The sequence below is a fragment of the Trifolium pratense genome, linkage group LG5 (genome assembly GCF_020283565.1).
Source record: "Trifolium pratense cultivar HEN17-A07 linkage group LG5, ARS_RC_1.1, whole genome shotgun sequence".
In the NCBI taxonomy this organism is placed as follows: domain Eukaryota; kingdom Viridiplantae; phylum Streptophyta; class Magnoliopsida; order Fabales; family Fabaceae; genus Trifolium; species Trifolium pratense.
This window is the reverse complement of record NC_060063.1, coordinates 26,765,307-26,785,608: the sequence shown is the minus strand read 5'-3', so window position 1 is coordinate 26,785,608 and position 20,302 is coordinate 26,765,307. Positions and strand designations below refer to the sequence as shown.

General features: G+C 32.9%; 3 protein-coding genes and 2 long non-coding RNA genes across 7 annotated transcripts; 2 read left to right on the top strand and 3 right to left on the bottom strand.

Moving 5' to 3' along the window:
- Positions 1-2,587: 2,587 nt before the first annotated feature.
- LOC123885467 lies at positions 2,588-3,724 on the bottom strand. The gene is made up of 2 exons (XR_006801164.1): positions 3,557-3,724; positions 2,588-2,791 (listed from the first exon to the last, which is right to left on the bottom strand). It is a non-coding gene; the product is annotated as an uncharacterized LOC123885467 (long non-coding RNA).
- Positions 2,790-3,463, top strand: LOC123885468. Its single transcript, XR_006801165.1, has 2 exons — positions 2,790-2,967; positions 3,171-3,463. It is a non-coding gene; the product is annotated as an uncharacterized LOC123885468 (long non-coding RNA).
- A 2,068-nt stretch (positions 3,725-5,792) lies between the features above and the next one.
- LOC123887112 (F-box/kelch-repeat protein At3g61590-like) lies at positions 5,793-8,750 on the bottom strand. 2 transcript variants are annotated; one of them, XM_045936404.1, is made up of 3 exons: positions 8,570-8,750; positions 8,447-8,480; positions 5,793-7,381 (listed from the first exon to the last, which is right to left on the bottom strand). In XM_045936404.1, the coding sequence occupies exon 3, from the start codon at positions 7,358-7,360 to the stop codon at positions 6,143-6,145; it is 1,218 nt and encodes a 405-aa protein (XP_045792360.1). In that variant the 5' UTR covers positions 7,361-7,381; positions 8,447-8,480; positions 8,570-8,750; the 3' UTR covers positions 5,793-6,142. The 2 variants fall into 2 exon arrangements, with proteins under 2 accessions (XP_045792360.1, XP_045792359.1); XM_045936403.1 differs by lacking the exon at positions 8,447-8,480 and having other exon boundaries at positions 5,794-7,381; positions 8,570-8,740.
- A 4,572-nt stretch (positions 8,751-13,322) lies between these two features.
- Positions 13,323-16,332, top strand: LOC123885816 (malate synthase, glyoxysomal). The gene is made up of 4 exons (XM_045935144.1): positions 13,323-13,797; positions 14,359-14,684; positions 14,836-15,166; positions 15,345-16,332. Exons 1-4 carry the CDS (start codon positions 13,408-13,410, stop codon positions 15,999-16,001), a joined length of 1,704 nt encoding a protein of 567 aa, XP_045791100.1. The 5' UTR covers positions 13,323-13,407; the 3' UTR covers positions 16,002-16,332.
- A 7-nt stretch (positions 16,333-16,339) lies between these two features.
- Positions 16,340-19,344, bottom strand: LOC123885817 (uncharacterized protein At5g41620-like). 2 transcript variants are annotated; one of them, XM_045935145.1, is made up of 3 exons: positions 18,909-19,331; positions 17,012-17,944; positions 16,340-16,978 (listed from the first exon to the last, which is right to left on the bottom strand). In XM_045935145.1, exons 1-3 carry the CDS (start codon positions 19,221-19,223, stop codon positions 16,697-16,699), a joined length of 1,530 nt encoding a protein of 509 aa, XP_045791101.1. In that variant the 5' UTR covers positions 19,224-19,331; the 3' UTR covers positions 16,340-16,696. The 2 variants fall into 2 exon arrangements, with proteins under 2 accessions (XP_045791101.1, XP_045791102.1); XM_045935146.1 differs by having other exon boundaries at positions 16,340-17,944; positions 18,909-19,344.
- Between the last annotated feature and the right edge of the window lie 958 nt (positions 19,345-20,302).

Here is a 20,302-nt window from a genome sequence, read left to right as displayed (position 1 = left end):
ATACTTCCCGATACACGTATCGGAGAAGTATCGACAATTAATATTGTTTTTTTGGCTTAATTAGTAATTAGTAAAGTGGTCCCTTAAAGATATTTTTGGTTTCAGAGTGGTCCCTTAAAGAAAAAAGGTCTGAATAGGTCCCTTAAAGAAAAAAAATGTCCGAATAGGTCCCTTAAAGACATATCCGTTAATCAGTTTGGTCATATTCGGACCTTTTTTTTAGGGACCAAACTGATTAACGGAGATGTCTTTAAGGGACCTATTCGGACCTTTTTTTCTTTAAGGGACCTACTCGGACTTTTTTTTCTTTAAGGGACCAATTTGAAACAAAAAATATCTTTAAGGGACCATTTTACTAATTAAGCCTATTTTTTTAAATAAAATATAACCAATACTTGTAGGAGAGGAGACTGATACAATTCGTATTTTCTCTTAAGTATTAAATGTTAGAGTATGATGTTACCAACTATGTTTTTATTAGTTTTTCTCCATGTTAAGAATCATGGTATCCATAGAAAAGTAGAGAGAAAAGGTAGAAAACTTGTATTGATGATAATGAGTAAAATTACAATTATGAGAAAGTTAGGTACAAAAGACTTATTTACAGGCTAACTAACTAGTAACTAGTGCAACTAACTATATCTCAAATACGCTTCCCGCAAGTTGGAACGTGTTCACAACACTTCCAACTTGGGATAACTAATACAAAAGTACATCAAAATAAAGGAAAATACAATGAGATTTGCCGGGATAACATCGGCTAAAATGACAACTCAAATACAACTAGTAGGGCTTAACCACCATAAGGAAGAAACACAACCCATCAAAGCCAACTAAGGGCATAAGCAAATCAACAAAGCCAATTAAGGCACAAAGCTTAACCATCAAGAGCACTCAATCACTCAAGATAGAAGCAAAAAAGAGAATATCAAAATGGTCCGATGTCTATAAAGTGAAGCATCAATACTCAAGTTATCTTGAAGGTAATTAATTAGCCCATCTAAGGACAAAAAATCAAGGAGAAAGATCAAGTAACATGATGGTTGATGGCTAGCAAGGACAATAGCACTAGAAGCCACAAACAGCACCATCAAGGAAATACAATCCAAAGGCAGAAAAGCAAAAAACCAACTACTATCAATTACAAACAAAAGTTTTCACTTGCCTCCATGAATGTAATCACTTCCCTATTTAACAAAACTACAGAGTCTTCCAGAGCATATACCGACTAACGAAATTAGCTCCAAATTAATGTTCCATTTTCCAATATCAATAAGAAGCAACAGAGTTAGAGAATCACACTATGAAACCATCCATCCAACAAATCATGGCTTAGGGGGTAAAATCAAATAGAAACTTCCAAAACTTTCAAATGAACCAAATAGAGTTTCAATCAAAACCTCAAGATCCGAAAATGCACCATAAATCTTTCAAATCAAACAGTATAACCTTCAACAATATCTGATGAGCTTGAAAGACAAACCTCATGAATTATACATATATGGAAACTTCAAAAATTTCTTCAATTGCAGAAATCAACTCAAATTCGTTGCAATTAAGCTTCAAATCCAAAGAAAGGGAAGAACCAAAAGCATAACCATGGAAGTCCATCTTCAGAGATAACACAGCAGATACGATAGAGCAATGAATCAACAATTCTCTGCACCAACTCACAGAGCCAAAATGATGATCCTCCAAACACGTTCAAATTTCAGAAGTAACATATATAGCAACAAAAATTTGTGACTTTGTCACTATCAAGAATCAATAGTAGATGAATGTGAGTCCGAAACAAAATCGAGATCGGAACTTGAAGAAGATGATTCCGATTAAGTGAAGGAAAAACAGAGTCAAAGAATGAAAACTGAAACCATGATTCGAAGTCAAATCAAGGAATTATCATCAATGATATAGTTAGTTGCACTAGTACTAGTTAGTTAGTCTAGTTAGCATGTCAATAGTAACTAGTTATTATTTTGACCGGAAGTTCTTATTTTTGACCGGAAGTTATTATCTCAAATACGCTTCCAATAATAACTAGTTACTAGTTAGTTAGTCAAAATTAACATTTAAATTACTCAAAATAAGTAGTTGTTTTTTTATTTTGAGTAATTTGAATGTTAATTTTTATCATTATCGATTTTAGTTATGTTTATATATTGTGCATTTATATGTTTAATTTTAAATTTAATTTTTAAATAACGTATATCGTATCTGGACGTATTGTATCGGAAATTTTGAAATTTTTTCCGTATCATCATATCGGTATCGTGTCACGTATCAGGGCTTCATATGAGAGAATTCATTATCCTCCGATGGATACAAGAGCATAATTTTTAGTTAAAAACAATATTTTAATATTTTACGCACAATTGTATTTTACTGTATTGGGTTTTTTAATTAGTGCCCAATGACACTATTTAGTATTTTGCTTCATTTATTTACGTAGCAAAAGTTGGTTTGATTGGAAGTTCTTTTTCGTTTTTTTTTGAAAGGATAGAATGATTTTTTTTTACGGAAAAAAGGATAGAATGATAATCATGTGTATGATTTTTATAAATAAAATCAACTACAAAAATAAGATAAATAAATTAAACAGAATCTGCGCTAAAATTCTGATAATATGATATTACATAAGTTTGGATTTACAATAAATTAACATATATTATTATGATAGCACAACAATTCTTCTTCGTCGATTAACTTTGGATATTAATATATCGATCATTGATCAACTATATCCTTGTCTACCTCGTTGATTTCCTTCACCAATATGCCGCAAATGATTTTTCTATACACAAACAAACATAAATTATTAAAAGTGAGAGAGAAGAAGTTTTATATTTTTACAAAAAAAAAAAAAAAATAATATATAATAATAATAAGAGAGAATAAGTTACATATACTATATATGTATGCATGGAAAATAAAATAAAAAGAAAAAAGCGTGAGACATATATACAGTGTGTGGCAAGCTAGGAAGCGACAAGCTAGGAAGCACCGAACTTCTCAGATTAGGCGTGTCCGTGTCCGACATGTGTCGGTATCCGTGTCCGACACCGACAATTATGATTACACTAAATTATGTCATTTTTTCAATTTTTTATCAGTATCAATGTGTTAGTGTCTATGTCGTGTCCGATGTCCGTGTCTGTGTCCGTGCTTCATAGGTGGCAAGTTTTATTTGCTAAGAGAAAACCCACTTTTGGAGCTCCCTTCACTCCAATACAAAAAGATCAAGGCAACCCTATCTCCAAATTCATGCAAACCTATGACTTTTGTAAACTTCCAATTAGCAAAGTCAAAGGTATCCATGAACAAGCTGCAAGGGTCAACCATCACCTCCTTTTAGAGTTGGAGTGCAGAGAACTCCAAATTGAGTTTATATAATAAACTCTCAAAACCTATAGATTAATTGCCCAAACTATAAGAAAGAAACAACAAAATTCCTCAATAATAATAATAATAAGCAATAAGAAAGAAAAAAAATCACAATTATATATGTAATTCCTAAGACAGAATACTAGAGAAGTGATTGTGATGCTTGAAAACTTACAAAATATTGGTTTATATAGACCAAGGTCATGGCTTGAAGTGTAATTTCAGCCATTATATTTATGGATTGTATATTTTTAATTTATTACAGAATCGCATAATTTGGATCTTGATGTTTGAGGATTGGTGAAACGTTGCATTAATTATAAAATTATTGAGGATCTTTTGCTTTAATTGTCTCATTGGAACCTACGGTTGATAATGTGCAATGATGCACAATTTTATTGCTTAATTAGTGGTAGCATGCGTGGCATGTAATATAATATTGGGTGTTGATGATATAAAATAATAAAATATATAATGATATATAACCTTTTTTTTTCTTGGTAAATATGATATATAATTTATTTATTTTGGATTACAATGTTTTATAAGATTTTGCTTAGTAAGACATCTCATCTCAGGAATACAAAGAAAAGAATCTGTATGAAAATAGAACAATGAAAAGAGAAAAAAATAAATTTGAAGTATACTCCAATAATGGTCTTATTGTCTTAAAAGTGAACAAAATTTTGGCAATTTTTTTTTATATATATATTTGGTTTAAAGTTTCGACCAAGTAGCCTAATAGCTGAAATTTCACCCTTAAAAGTGAATAAATCGATATTCACTAATACTTAAACCCGAGAATATTTACACCTTATTTTAGTAACTATTTCAAATGCTAACATGTGTCCACCCTTATTTTAATTTTCAACTATTCATACTATTTAACTTCCCTAATATTTTTTGCCCAACAAAAGAAAAACTTGTCTAGATTTTTTTTGGCAAAGTAGACTGCTCCTAGTTCTTATCAACCGAGTTATATTCACATAAACAATTTTTTTAATATGTTCATGAGGTATTTTGAAAAGTGTAAGCCGTATAAAGATGGTTTTAAATAAAAAATATATTAACATATTAACATTTATATTGAGATTTATTAATATTCTGGTAAAAGAATAAAAATGAATCACACAAAAACTGATCATCTTATCTTATAAGAAATAATTTTGATGTTTGTAATTTTCCTTCCATTTAGGGGCAAAAAATCCAACATAAATAACTTTGATGTAAACTCCATGCATATCACTGATCAACTCACTATTTTATTGTAAATTGAAGTGTATGAATGGGATGCAGATTTAGTGCATTTAAAGACCATGACTGCATGCAGTCAGCAAAATCAGGGTCATCTGATTGAAATCAAACAGTTTAAATTTAAAGTCAGAAACTTTAATATTTTAGAAAAATAAAACTACATCAAGATCTATACGTTCAATTTTGATCAGACGGTTAGCAACTTCTGACTGCAGTCTGACTGCATGGTTGGTGACTTCATAGAATCCAATTCCGTATGAATGACACAAGGACAACCTAATTTCACACTCAGATAGCATTAGCAACAACTACCATCTATCTCAATCTCCAAACCCTTAATTAATTTCAATAAGTGCTTTATACCGAGATAATCATCCTTTCACCCTAGATTTACACTACGAAAAGCAAAGTTTATTTTAGAACTTTATTCGTCGCATCTCCATTCTCTACCAAGGAAACCCCACCTTTGCTTTTAGAACAGGCGTGGACCTCACTTCTCCACCAACCAAACCATCAAAACATTTTTCACATTTCAAAAGTGCATAACACAAGACAAGTAGAAAAAAGGTCCATTCACTTTCACTTTCTCTTTGAATCTCTCAAAGATAAGACTAAGGTATAGTTGAATGAAGCGCTTAAAGTATAGACACAAACACATCAACATTGATAATAATATGAAAAAGTAAATTAATTAAATAAAATTTCATGTATCAATGTTGTGTTAGTATCAAACATTGACATGTGTTAAATATTAGACACATCTTCAATCAAAAGTGTCTGTGCTATATAGACGCTTATGTATGTATAACTCATTTCTATAACAAAAGATAACATAAAATCAAATTGTTTTCATAAGCTCTTAGAGAACTTACGAAAATAAACTGAACATAGTTTATAAACATGTCGTATAGTGTTTTCATAAGCTCTACCAAACAAACATATACAAGTGCTGTTATAGTAAATAACCTAATCCAAACACCCTGAAGTGAATGTGGAAACTAATGCAGATGGGTGAATTGGATAATATACAAATGGCTTAATCATTCTGAATCTAATACATGTTATTAAAACATTAGTGAATTGATTTACTAACAACTTGTTTCGTATAAACATTTTTAAACCAAACTATTTTGTGAAATCAATCAAGTAAATTCAAATGCACAATAACCTATAGTTTTCAGGAAAAACAATGAGAAACATATAGCTGTGACAGTGAAATGTTCTGCTTTGATTAATAAGAGCACGTCAAACAATAGCAGATAAGTAGATATATTGTACATCTCATTGTAATGCATTATGAACTATAGATTGAGAAGCTGTAAAAAATTATATAGCTCTGTTGTATTTTTCAAATGTTTAAATAAATATTTCAGTATTCAATTCATGAATCATCATCATCTTTAATCAGCAAGTTGAAACACGGAATTTATAAGAACAATGGAGGAAATCACCGGAAACTTGACACAACTGTCAATAGTAGCTGTTTGATTCCATAGAGAACAACAAGCTACGGAGCAGTTTCAAGCCTCGGCTCAAAGCAAAAACCAGTGAAAAGCTGTAGAGGAAACTTCTTTGTTACCGGACATTTCTGTGACCATTTCCATTGTTTAATGTTCATGTCAAATGTGAGAAGAGCAGGAGATCCGTAACTTTGAATATATATCAGATCATCAACGCCACTGCTACCAAAAACATCATCAAACTCTCCAAAGCCTTGGAAGTATTTGTGCGGCATTCGGACAATCTCTTCCCACTTCTTATCGCGAAGAACCCAGATACCTATTCCTTTGATTATGTCCGGTCGATCAAGTTTGCCGATTCCTCCGACCATTACGAGCTTTTCCTTCATATTCATCAGACGGGCGCATGTCAGAGAACACGGTATATGAATAAAGCTCAAGCTAGCTTGAGAAAATTGGTTGGAGATATTATATGCAACTAATGCGTGACGATTTTCTGGTGGAACACCCCCGGTATAGTAAACTACAAAGTACAGCACACCATTGCATATCACACTCTCCTCACCACCTCTCCACCCCGTCAAAACCTCGGTTAGCGGTGTCACCCATGCCTCCTCCTTTGAATTGTATATATGAATTGAGATATCCCACTGGAAAAAGTTTCCAGGGACTTGCTTTGATTTCACAATTGCCACAGTATAATCATGTGTTTCCTTGTCGACCGAAATTGCTAATGCACCGTAATCAGAACTCATCCCTGGGGGTTTTTGAAGCTTTCTACAACTTTTAGTAATAGGGTTGCACAAGCATAATTCGGTTCTGCTGTCATTGTCCATGAAGCTGCTATCATTGTCCATGAAGCAAACTAAGCCATATGATGAAGAAATGGACCAATTAGAAGTTCCGACAAAGGGGAGTTCAATGCAATACCATTTCCGAAGGTTGGGATCGTAAGCATGACCAGTTGGTTCATCAGAGCTGGTGAACATAAAATACCAAGGTTTTTGTGGTAGCAAATGAGAAGGGTTCAATAAAAACCTTTCCGAAGTCGCATGCCATCTTTTGCACACACAGCTTGCTCGGAAAATGCTCGCAATGGGAAGATAGGACAGAATACGCTCCAATAAATCATCAGGCAAAATTATGTCCACAGAAACAGCACTCCCATCTTTATCGATTTCTTCATCAAGTTCCAAATTGAAGTCCACAGTCTCCTTTTTCATGTCTTCATCATAATGGCTGATCCATGCTGTTTCCCCGGCCATAATAGAGCCGAAAGCAAAGGCCTAAGGAATACATTTAAAAATAATCAGCTAATTATTAAAACAACGTAATAAATAAAACCAAAGATTTTAGCACCCGGAGATATACTAGTTATGGAATTTCACCTAAGCGGAGTGAAGCATCAATCAACACAATAAAAAACAATTTAAACCGTGCAACAAATAATACCATTGACAGAACATAAACAATATCAAATGCACATTGCGCACACACAACGGAGAATTTTCTGGCCAGGGTGAATTGGACAAAATAAAGAAAGGGCCACCCATCAGACTTTTCCATGATAAGAAGACTCATACTACAAAGAAAAGTTATCTCCTCTTAAAATGAAAATTATACAAAGTCAGAACCCGACAAGATGACCAATATAAGGCGATAAAGGGAACATATAGTGATTGTCTCACAATTACACATCTTCCTTTTAAACAGTGCTTTCAAACGTGGATCGCAAAAATAGTGATTTGTTCAAATTCCGCTATGCTATAGAAGCGCTATAGCACCGCAATAGTGGCCATTTGACATCACTCTTTACTAAATAGTGTATCATACGGAACCATAGCGATGATTTGTTTAAATTTTGCTATGCAAAGACAAATTCTACATACAGAAAGATCATTAACTAATTTGGTCTAGTCCGGTAGTCCTTTGTTTGATGTTTTGAAACAAACATTTCTATGTACTAGTAGCACTAATATAGTGCATGTATGAATTCACAGTGAGTTTGACAGAATCACGATGAACCACAAATCAAAAACCCACCCTGATTCCGTACATGCAAATACAATATTGAAAAACATAACAAAAAAACTCGCATTCATCATATGAAAGAATTTAACTAACAGAAGTTATTCTCACAAATCCACATGTACAACATTATGTTCAACACACAACACCAATAAAAGAGATCAAACACTGCAACTTTGTGATTCATTTCAAGCATTTAAAATCCCACATTTTAAAGGGGGGAAAAACATGTATACACAACAAATTACTATATTTTTGTACATAGATAAGCATAATTTAGAAGAATGACACAACAATCATAATAAAATCAAATGATTAAATACCTAGTAAATCTTGAGATGAATAAAAAATAATCACCTAGTAAAATCAAAATCCAAAAACAGATACAGATCAATGAACAACTTTAAAAAAGAAAAAAATAATAATAATTTGAAAGATAGAGATACCTCGTGTGAAAGAGTGGATCCGGTGGTGTCAGAGTGGAAAAGGGTTTGAAGTCATTGAGTGAAGAAGGAAACCCTAAAAAGCTTAAACAATGAAATGGGTTGCTCTAGATTTGGTTGAAAAGCAAAGACAGTAAATAGAGAGAGAAAAAACGACATGAAATGAAATGGGTGCTTTTTGTGTGGGGAAGAGGGAAGTGCGTAAAACTTAATTTTTCTTTTATTTTAAAAATAAAATAAAAAATCATTATCACTACTCCCATGAATTTTTATGAATTTAATTTATATGCACCAACGTTATTTTGCACATGCGTTTAATAATATACCGATATATTATGTGTGGTAATTAAAAACACATGATGTGTCACATTCATTAAATGATGTGGCAACGTGTTATTGGATGCATGTGTAAAAAAAATTTACACCGACAGTGCACAACAATTAAACTCAATTTTTATTATAAGAATATTTGACAAAAATTACGAATATTTTGGTCAAGTAGCCTACTGACTATGAGATTCAAATTCTGACCTCGTACTACATACTCCCTTCGTCTCATAATATAAGCAAAAATAATATTTTTACACTCATTAAGGAAAGTAAAATATGATAATTTTAAAGATGACTTTTTGTGTTTTTGTTGAAATAAGTTTTATGAAAATACGTAAAAAGAGTTTTTATTGGTTATTGATTATGAGAAAAAGAAGAGAGAGAATAAATTAAGTAAAAGTCTATCTTAAAAATGATAAAAGTGGTTTTTTTAACTTATAATTTGGGACATGAAAAAATGATTTTTTTTACGTATAATATGAGACGGAGGGAGTATTAATGTATTGTCCCTACCAATTCACGGGACAAATATTAAAAAACAATTATTTGTGTAATAAACTTATTTTAAAAATGTGTGATTATTATTAAATTATTTTAAAAATGTATTCTAAGACAAATTAATAACAAATTGACAATATTAATAAGAAGGTATATTTGAGAAAAGAGTAATAATCACAACTAAAAATTTATAGATGATCTTATATTTAAAGATAGTTTTTTTAAAAGAATCTTATAAAAAAATTTGGTACATCAAAGAATCTTATCTTATAATTAAAGAAAAAAAGAATATTTCTCAAAAATAAAACTAAGTAAAATTCATACTATTAAATACTAGTATCCAAGGAATTACTCCCTCCGTCCCAAAATATAAGAAAAAATTGGTCAACTAAAGTTGATGTATCTAGTATAGTCCAAATTTTTAACCAAATATATCAATTTTCTTTGACCAATTTTCCCTTATATTTTGGGACAGAGTATTATTTTATTGGATGACGATAAGTTATGTCTAGTTTTTTTCTACAATATATGGTGTGTCTCAAAAGAGATCATTAAAGCTTAAGTCTTTGTTGTAGGAGAGGAGAGCATGAATTCTCTCCGGTGGGCTTTTCACGGGAGAATTCCAACATTTCAATTAATTTTGACTACAAGTAGTAATACATAACCAATGATTGCAGTTTCCAAATGTAAAAACTTTTCAATTGAGAGAATCTTCTCATGATGTAGATGCAAATTAAAACATCATGTTGCTTTTGGTGTTTTTTTTTACACAAACTAAGTATGATCATAAGGAGTGGTGTGGAGTGCGGACCTCGTTGGATATTTAAGGTGCATTTTCCAACAATGCTCTTAGCTTCAATGGCCTACAAGTTCGTTTCTTGAAGATTAAAGACAATTTTAAAGTTATTTGGTTGACCACAATTTGGATAATTTAGTAAGCTAAAAATTGTTGAGGTTTTTAATCACAAAACATTGAAATAGATTTTGTGATTCATAATATCAAGTTTTAGGTGTGGTGGTGGTTTAAAGTGAAATTCAAGGTCTTTGATTAGTTTTTATATGTGGGATACGAACCCCTTAATTTGTTTGGGGGCTGCGTGATGTGTTGTCCAATTCGATGTATTTCTTTTTGTAATTTAACTTTTGTTTAACTCTTTATTGTGCACACCTTATACTAATGTTGAGTGTTCTTTCATTTTAATATAATTGGTTTCTTGGTTGATTAAAAAAATATTAAATTGAACATTTAAAATGACAAGTAAATACTAAGTAACAAATATTTTTGGAAATACGACACGTAAAACGATTAGAAATGGGTGGTTTTTAGTCATTTTTAACCTGAAAATACCCTTGTGCATTATCGTTCGTTTTTAAATCTAAATAATTGATTTTCAAATTTGGCGACGAAATTTTTCGACTTGAAACCATAAACTTCAAAGAAACCATAAACTATGCAAGTAGCAAGTATTTCCAGGGGTGGACAACGGGCCGGGTTGGGTCGGTAAGGGCTCAAAACCTCAATCCGGCCCAAACCGCGGGTGAAGCTTAGAGGCCCATATCGAACCAAATAACAAAATCGGTTTAAGCGGGTTTGGTTTGTGCGTGTGGCGGGTTGATTGGATGGGTTTTATCGGTTTACTGATTGTTTAAATAAAAAAAAAAATTATTTTTCACCTTGTTCATCAAACATCTCAGATCTAAATTTTTTCATTAAAAAATCTCAAAACTTAAAACAGAAAACTATTAATCACAGGGGAAGAAGAAAACTTATGTAGAAGCTAAAAAAAAATTCTTAGGCTTGTATCTTTAAAGAGTATGAAACAAAACAACAAAAATTGAACCCAACAAACACATATGAAGGAGCAAAACTGAAATTTGAGAAAAGAAAAGGAAGAATATGACTTCATAACCTTGATAATTGATGAGTGAAAGAAACTAGAAAGCTTAGTTTTTTTTATAAATTGGGAGGGAGAGAAGAATTAAAAAAGAAATATTGAGGAATAAAGAGAGATAGGAGTAATATTGAAGGTTCCTAGAAACTTGAAAGTGGTGAATAGGGGTAGTAGAACCGTAGAAGAAATTAAGTGTTACACTGATAAAATTTAAAATATACTACCTCCGGTCCTTTTTATAAGAAACACTTTGGAATTTTTATTTGGTCCTTTTTATAAGAAACACTTTGACACAATTCCATTTGTACCCTTATTAAATACAATCAAATAATTCATTATAATGCTAGTGCATTAATTAGAGAAGTCTATTTCTCATGCTAGTCAAAGGTTAGTTTTGGAATATAACATAAAATGTTAGAATCATTAATGAGAAAATTTACCTTCCTTAGTCTGTGTGATTTTGTCAAAGTGTTTCTTATAATAAGGACCGGAGGGAGTAGTTAATAGACCATGAACAAAGACTCCTTGACTGACGTGTAATACTTCTTCATGCATTGGAATTGATCAAAAGTAATTAAATGATGTGTATTGTGAGTCTCAAGGCAAACTCTATACATTAAGGATTTGACATGATAGGACAAAAGTAAAAAAATAATATTAAACACTCATATTGACAGACTATCGGTTTGGTTCGGATACCCATGGTTCAGTTCTACTGAACCGAACCCGGCCATCTGGAGTCATGTGAATCCGCGAATTTCACCCAGAAACCCGTTTATGCACATAAAACCGACCCGGTTCGGTTTTTTCCACCGGTTTTTTGCGGTTTGGGTTGGATTTTCGGTTTTTGTCCACCTACATATGCAGCCCACACATAACATTATCGCATAATAATAACTGACTACACCTTCCAAGGAGGGCACAAATTTCAATAGCGCCTTCTCTTATCCTTCATTTCTTCGTCATTTTCTTGTCTCATTTCATCCTCATTATTCCCTCCCTAAACTCATCCTCTTCCAATGACCCATACTCATTCATCTATATCTATATTTTTTTGTTTACCATAATATTAATAGTATGAAAGTTTCCAAAATCATTAGTGATAATTAATCTTCGTTGAAGAATCTATAGATATATTGTATATAAGGCGAGTTCTCGTCTTTCAAGAGAATTTTCACCATGCGCATGAGTCATGAATCAAATCCTTAACCACATACTTAAGGGGCGTTTAATACTTTTTTTTTATATCTTTGATATGTACTAGTGTGACTTTATTCGTTTAATTTTTTTAAAATCGTTTTTTACCTTAATATTTAATTATTATTTTTCAAATAATCTAATGGCTAATTAGTTACCATTCATGTATAACACCCACTCTCGTTTGTGGATTTTCCACGGTTACAGCACCTTTGTAACAAATTTTAGCCGTTCGATTTCTGATCGACGACTAAAATTATTTTCTATTATAAAATTGTGTTAAAATTATGGATAGTCGATCATAAATTAAGGAATGAGATTGATGTAAAACTGTGTGATTTATTTACTGAAGATAAGAATCTGCTGATACTCTCTTCAATTCTTTTTATTTTATGAGTAATTAAATAAGTAAGTAAGCGGAATTAAAAATAATTAAATGAGAAAACTTTTGGAATAAGATTAAATTTATAGGAGTACTAAATGAAAATAACTAGTACCAACAATGAATTGGTCCAAGTAGTAAGAGTCTTGGTCCTTTAAGCATGTGGTTAAGGGTTCGATTCGTGGCTCATGCGTATCGAAAAAATTCGGTTGGGAGGGAAGAACCCGGTACTCCTTAGTCTTAGTGATTTATGTGTTTTATTTCTTATAAAAAAATCGGAGGGAGTAATATATATGTACTAATATTGTTGTAAACTTATTAATGAGAACCTGAACCATATAATTTGCCTAATTTATAACATTATTTTATAATTATAAAGAATAGTTTATATAACAACTCAAATTGAAATGAAATAAATAAATAAAAAGTCATCATAGTTTTGCTTGCAGTATCTCATTTGTTCTATATATATTTGTATCAAACCCTTGTCTCAACTCATTCCATTTTCACTAAAGTAATAACATATCATTACTATTACAAAAATGGACCTCGGAACCTATGGCTATCCACCACCAACAGCCAAGAAAATCATCTCCAACTACGAAGTACCAGAAGGAGTTGAAGTTAGAGGAAGATATGATGCAGAGTTTTCAAAAATTCTCACAAAAGATGCATTGAAATTTGTTTCTGACTTACAACGTGAGTTCAGAAACCATATAAAGTATGCATTAGAGTGTAGAAAAGAAGCAAAAAGAAGGTATAATGAAGGAGCTTTACCTGGTTTTGATCCAGCCACTAGATACATAAGAGAAGGTGAATGGATTTGTGCACCTGTTCCACCAGTTGTTTCTGATAGAAAAGTTGAGATCACTGGCCCTGTTGAGAGAAAGATGATTATCAATGCTCTTAACTCTGGAGCTAAAGTCTTTATGGTTAGTACTTAGTACTTAGTATTTACTACTATAATATTTTCTTGTGTGTTAAGTTAACCTTCTGTTTTTCGGAGAAAAATGGGAACCTGGTAATTTGAAGTTCTGTCCGAAGGTTAATGTAGTAAAGTTTAGCTAAGATATATCTCAGTCAAGGTTCATTTGTTTTGAATATAGTACTCCTGATTGATTCAATCTTAACGGAAAATTTTATGCATGTGCGCTTTTTTTCTTCTTTTAGAAATGTTTTATAAAGACTATACTATCTTGGATTTCGATTATGTGCGGTCAAAATATCTTTCGGGTCACTCTAGCTATTAAATTCAGCCGATGAATCAACATATCCCTCTCCAACACGTAGTTAACGTGGTTGAGCTGAGATACTACTAGAAAGAATTTGAGAAGGAGGTCCAGGGTTGAAATTCTGACTACTAACGTAACATACTAATAGTTATAGTTTTTGTTTTAGATAGAAGTTAATAGTTATATATGAGTATAACCAATAAAAAGTTTCTGATTAAAATGGAACCAAAATGCTTATTTATTTTATTTTGGAATTCTAAGGCTGATTTTGAGGATGCACTTTCTCCAAGCTGGGAGAATCTTATGAGAGGTCAAGTAAACTTGAAGGATGCCGTGGCTGGTACCATAACCTTCCATGACAAAGCTAGAAACAAAGTTTATAAGCTGAATGATGAGATAGCAAAGCTTTTTGTGAGACCAAGAGGTTGGCACTTACCAGAAGCTCATATTTTGATTGATGGTGAACCTGCAACTGGTTGTCTTGTTGATTTTGGTCTATACTTTTACCATAATCACTCAACTTTCCGGCGTACTCAAGGTGCTGGTTTTGGTCCTTTCTTCTACCTTCCCAAAATGGAACATTCAAGGTAATATATTAACTTAATAAGCACTATGCAATCATATCAGAGGATAAACTACTTAATTAAGCGCTTATAGCAAACACATTTATCATATAAGGACTTATGTATTACTCTATAAATTATTTCTAATGCAAGAATCATGTGATTTGATTGACAGGGAAGCTAAGATATGGAACAAAGTGTTTGAGAAGGCAGAGAAGATGGTAGGAATTGAAAGAGGAAGCATCAGAGCCACAGTTCTTATTGAAACACTTCCTGCAGTGTTTCAAATGGATGAAATTCTGTATGAGCTCAGAGATCACTCTGTTGGTCTTAACTGTGGGCGTTGGGATTACATTTTCAGTTATGTTAAGACCTTCCATGCTCATCCAGATCGGTTGCTACCTGATCGAGTCCAAGTTGGCATGAGTCAACACTTCATGAAAAGCTACTCAGAGCTTCTCATTAGGACATGTCATAGGCGCGGCGTACATGCCATGGGAGGAATGGTATGTAATTTAAGTTATTTAACCAATTTGATTATGCAACTTATGTTGTTAATGACTTACATATACGTGTGTAGATTTTAGGTCTGTTTGGATTGACTTATTTGAACTTATCTACTGGCATAAGCAGTAGAATTGGCTTATATGTATAAAATGTATCTTAATTCAAGGTATTTAACAGGCAGCCCAAATTCCAATTAGAGATGATCCAGTGGCTAATGAAGCAGCACTAGAATTGGTAAGAAAAGACAAGCTTCGAGAAGTGAAGGCCGGGCATGATGGAACATGGGCAGCACACCCTGGTCTAATTCCATCATGTATGGAGATTTTCAACAACAACATGGGAAATGCTCCTAATCAAATAACCACAATGAAACGTGAGGACGCTGCAAAATTAACCGAAGAAGACCTCTTGCAGATACCTAGAGGAGTCCGAACAATGGAAGGTTTACGGTTGAATACAAGGGTCGGAATTCAGTATGTGGCAGCATGGCTAACCGGATCAGGTTCCGTGCCTCTTTACAATCTCATGGAAGATGCCGCGACTGCCGAGATTAGTAGGGTTCAGAATTGGCAATGGCTTAAGTATGGAGTTGAACTTGATGGTGATGGACTTGGAGTGAAAGTGAACAAAGAACTTTTTGGTAGAGTTGTTGAAGAAGAAATGGATAGGATTGAAAAAGAGGTTGGAAAAGATAAGTTCAAGAAAGGAATGTATAAGGATGCTTGCAAGATTTTCACTAGGCAATGTACTTCACCAACACTGGATGAATTTCTTACACTTGATGCCTATAATTATATTGTCTTACTTCACCCTGTGGAGACATCAAAGCTTTGAATTTTGAATTGGTTCATACTTCATTGTGGTTGATGATGGTTTATTGTTTGGAATTATGTCTTGTGTTACCTAAGTTGTCACTTAAATTTTCATTATTTCATAGTTTATGTGGAAGGGTCTAGCTTCATATGTATGCATAACTTAAGAGAATAAAGTGTGATTTTGTAGCTATTTTTGAATGATACCACCTGCTCTTTATTATGTCTACTAGCAATGAAAATAAAATTATAGAGTAATTTAAATTTTGTGTTACAATGTTGCATAGAGTGTTATGAATTATGATGCTACAATTTCTCCATAATGGCGGCATGTAATGCAGTACATAACTTAGAAAACAGTGTCGGAGCTAGGTTAATTTTTCCATTAGAAACTCTTTTCTAATTGATCAAGAAGTGCTTTTTCCACCTTTGGAAACTGTGTACCTATAACATGATGGGAAAATAATTGAGATGCAACACAGGGTGATATATAGACCAGAGTTATGGAGAGTTATTTCCTTAAGCATTGTGAGATCAAACCTCAGTAACAGACAATGGATGTAACTCTGACCTTGGATCAATCTAATAATATGAAGATAGCAAAGGATTCTTGTGTACAAGATGGTTTTTATAGAATTTAATGAAAGATCACAGTGTAATACCCATTGCAACTATTTCAAATTCCAATGTTTCCATTAGAAACTATTTTCTTATTAATCAAGATTGGACGCTTTTTTCGCCTTTGGACCTAGTTTTCTGTCTTTCTAGTCTTGCTTCAAGTAGTTTTGCCAACAATGTGTTTTCTTTTACTCCCTTTGGCAATTTGGTAGAAGACTCAGTTTTGTCGAAATCTGAAGCAATCAACATTGATTTCCACGGTTTTATGTTGTCTTCTGCCATTTCATTTGATTTCTTCTCCACAAAGCAGCTCTCATTATTGTCATTACATGACACGTTTCTCTCAATGCTTGCTTGCAAGTGACAATCCTCAGTGATTTCCTTTGACATAACCTCTTTCCTAATTGAACTTTCGCTTCCTTTATTTCCTCGATGGAGCTCAGTAGCATTGTTTCTTTCCAGTCTGGAGCCGAGTTTTCGGAGTCCTTCAACGGTAATCTCTTTCGTTTTAAAATAGTCATTATCAATGGAATCTTCCTGATCCATATCTTGAGGTGCACTTGCAGCATCTTGTAGTGGAAAGGAATCCATAGTGTAAGTTTCCTTGAGCTCATTCGGCGAAGAGTAACCATATTTTCTAAAATCACCGGAACGGTTTGCAAGAAGAAATGTTTCTATATCAAAACCTAACTTTTCAACAATTGGAGTTCTCTCTATGAAGTTGCTATCCGATTGAGCTAGCTTCATTTGTGCGCGCTCGTCAAGCCAAGCTTCTGAAATATGAAGTATTAACTGATCAACGCTATTCCCTCTGACATAACCATTCCTTGAATTCTTCCTAAGACAATGTACTTGTTGATCATAATCTCTAATTCCTTTCGCAAACTCGTTGCACAAATTCTCCAAAAGCATTCGTGTTTTTCTCTCTCTTTCAAGGTTTCTCAAACAACCAAAGAATGAAGACTTTACTTCAGAAAGCTCCTTAGCAAGCTTCCGATGCAAGCTTTCATAGTGCTTTCGCAACATTCTCTCATGTTCTAGCTCTTCCTTGAGTGATTGTACAACGTCTTTAATTCTATCACGTTCTTTATCCTTCCTAACAAACTTTTCTATCGTCATTTTCTTCTCGATTTCCTGCATGTTCATTTGCTTCTCCCGTACTAGTTCCATTTTTAAGGCTTTCATTGCTGATATATTTGATGCATGCTGTTCTTCGAGACTCCATATTCGGTTTAGTACATTAAGTAACTCCTCCGTCGATGTTGTAATGTTGCACCTTGATTCTTCAATCATACCTTTGAAGTCTAAGGAGCTTGTGGGGGTTGCTGCACATTTGTATGGTGTAACCTGCTTAAAACAAATAACATATGAGAACCAAATATTCATCTAAAACCTTAAGACATTTGGTATATGAATCAGAATCAATCACACATGAGAAAAGTCAAAGGAAAATAAACACCTAAGAACAATACACTTAACTTTAGACAATAAGCAAGAAAAGAAGTGGATAATACTACAATTAGCTATTTACAATTATATTTTTTCTACACATCAAACTCACTTGGTTAATTAACACACACAAACCAAATCTATTAAATTAAGCAACTTTTAAGCTGAAGCTGAAACTTCCATTTGTAAGGCAGTGGAAAAGAAAACAACAAAAAAAAGGGATTAAATTTAGCATAAGAATAACTTAAAGCAAAGGTTTAAGACTATGTGTAACATATGACACAAGTGGTGGATACTTGGATCCTTAAACCTTTGGGTTAGGGGTTCAATCCGTGACCGGTGTGTATGGAAGAAAATAATATTGATAGAGATTAACCTCTTAAATAAGCTCACTTATCTTGAGAGATTAGTCTCCTCAGTTACGCTGGTGATACCTTCATTTGAAAAAAACGTTTAAGGCTGTGTGTGCGCGTGATGAACTAAATGTGGAACAGATGGGACACCCATAACCACCAAATCAGATCCCAATAGAACAACCTCTTCTTATTAGACCACAACATTAGGTGAAACAAAAGCCAACAAGTAAAAGAATACAAAGATAGGAAATCCCCAAAGACACTTCTTCTCATATAGACTAAAGTCAAACGATAGCTTGTTTGGCAACAAAATTTTGAAGTCCAAAAATCATTTTTTTTCAACCGACAATAATTTAAGAAAATAAAAGTAATTGAATGTAACTAACGTGTCAGTGTCGTGATCTCAGGATACACTTTCAATTTGAAGTGTTGATACAAACAAATAACATATAAGGACAACTTTTTCTGAAAGAAACATAAAAACATCACATAAACTAAGATCAAACCTGGTCAGAAGGGGTATCTAGTGGAGGCTGAGTTAACTGGCGGCGGCGACGGCGGAGAGTGGTATCACCACATTTGTTCATTTCAACAAAAGGGGTATGATAAATTTGCCAAAGATTTGCACAAAGCTTTCTAGCAGAAATGGTTGAAGTTGAAAGAATGCTATTTTGTTGACATGATGAAGGGTCAAGTGATCTCCATGTAGGTGATGGAGTACTACAAGTTCCTCCCTTTTTCCCTACCAAAAAAACACCTTTCTTCCACTTTTCCACCATTACTCTTATCTTTTTGTTCTCTCTATCTTTCTCAAAACTCATTAACTCAATGTTTAAATTTCAAACACAATTTGTGACTTTACAATGTTTATGTTTTCTATGTTCTGCAGGTTCTGTGAACAAGTTTTGTTTCTGTCTAAAAAATGATCAGGTTTTGGGTTTTAGTTACTTCAGCTAAGGGTTACCAAATTTATAGCCATAGTAACTTCAGCACTTACTTCTTTATAGCTGGGTCCATTGTCATTATGTCCTCATCGCCTAAAATCCCAAATTTGGATATTTATGTCTTTCAAATAAACATCAAATGTCACTATATATTACCTTGAAAGATTATCAATTGGACAGCAAAATTGGCACCAACCCTACGGTTTATTCAATAGGGAAATTGCATCATAAGTGTCCGAGGACCACAATTATCGTTATAGGACCACTTTTTTATTTATTTATTAGGATAAACTTATCCTTCTTGAATTGATTGTGGTCCTAAACCTTCCTTTTTTAAGCGACATCAACAACATACCTCTTTTTACTTCCAATATAGGTAATGAATTGTATGATGGTGTAAATACATTATACATTTACCATTTTCTATAACATGCAACAAAAACACTTCACCTTTTCTATAAATTGTTAAACGTTATTAGGAAGAGTCATGAAAACGTCTCCATGAATATAGTTCGATCGGAATATTGTTACCATATTTATTTTAAAGTTGAAATTATTTACTTATTTATTTTAAAGTTGAAATTTTAGCCTTTAAATTACTTGACAAAAATGAAAAGAAAGAAGTCATGAAAACTTTGGATGGAGATGGTGTAAATACATTATACATTTACCATTTTCTATAACATGCAACAAAAACACTTCACCTTTTCTATAAATTGTTAAACGTTATTAGGAAGAGTCATGAAAACGTCTCCATGAATATAGTTCGATCGGAATATTGTTACCATATTTATTTTAAAGTTGAAATTATTTACTTATTTATTTTAAAGTTGAAATTTTAGCCTTTAAATTACTTGACAAAAATGAAAAGAAAGAAGTCATGAAAACTTTGGATGGAGATTTGACACATTAGGTTCATGTTCGAAATCAACAAGATGAAAGAGTGTTGGCCGGCT

Coding starts and splice junctions, on each gene's coding strand:
- LOC123887112 (XM_045936404.1), bottom strand. CDS start 7,360: ATGGCCGGGGAAACAGCATGGATCAGCCATTATGATGAAGACATGAAA.
- LOC123885816 (XM_045935144.1), top strand. CDS start 13,408: ATGGACCTCGGAACCTATGGCTATCCACCACCAACAGCCAAGAAAATC. Junction 13,798..14,358: donor CTGGAGCTAAAGTCTTTATG/GTTAGTACTTAG, acceptor TGGAATTCTAAG/GCTGATTTTGAGGATGCACT. Junction 14,685..14,835: donor CCCAAAATGGAACATTCAAG/GTAATATATTAA, acceptor TTTGATTGACAG/GGAAGCTAAGATATGGAACA.
- LOC123885817 (XM_045935146.1), bottom strand. CDS start 19,223: ATGAGTTTTGAGAAAGATAGAGAGAACAAAAAGATAAGAGTAATGGTG. Junction 17,945..18,908: donor TAGATACCCCTTCTGACCAG/GTTTGATCTTAG, acceptor TGTTTTAAGCAG/GTTACACCATACAAATGTGC.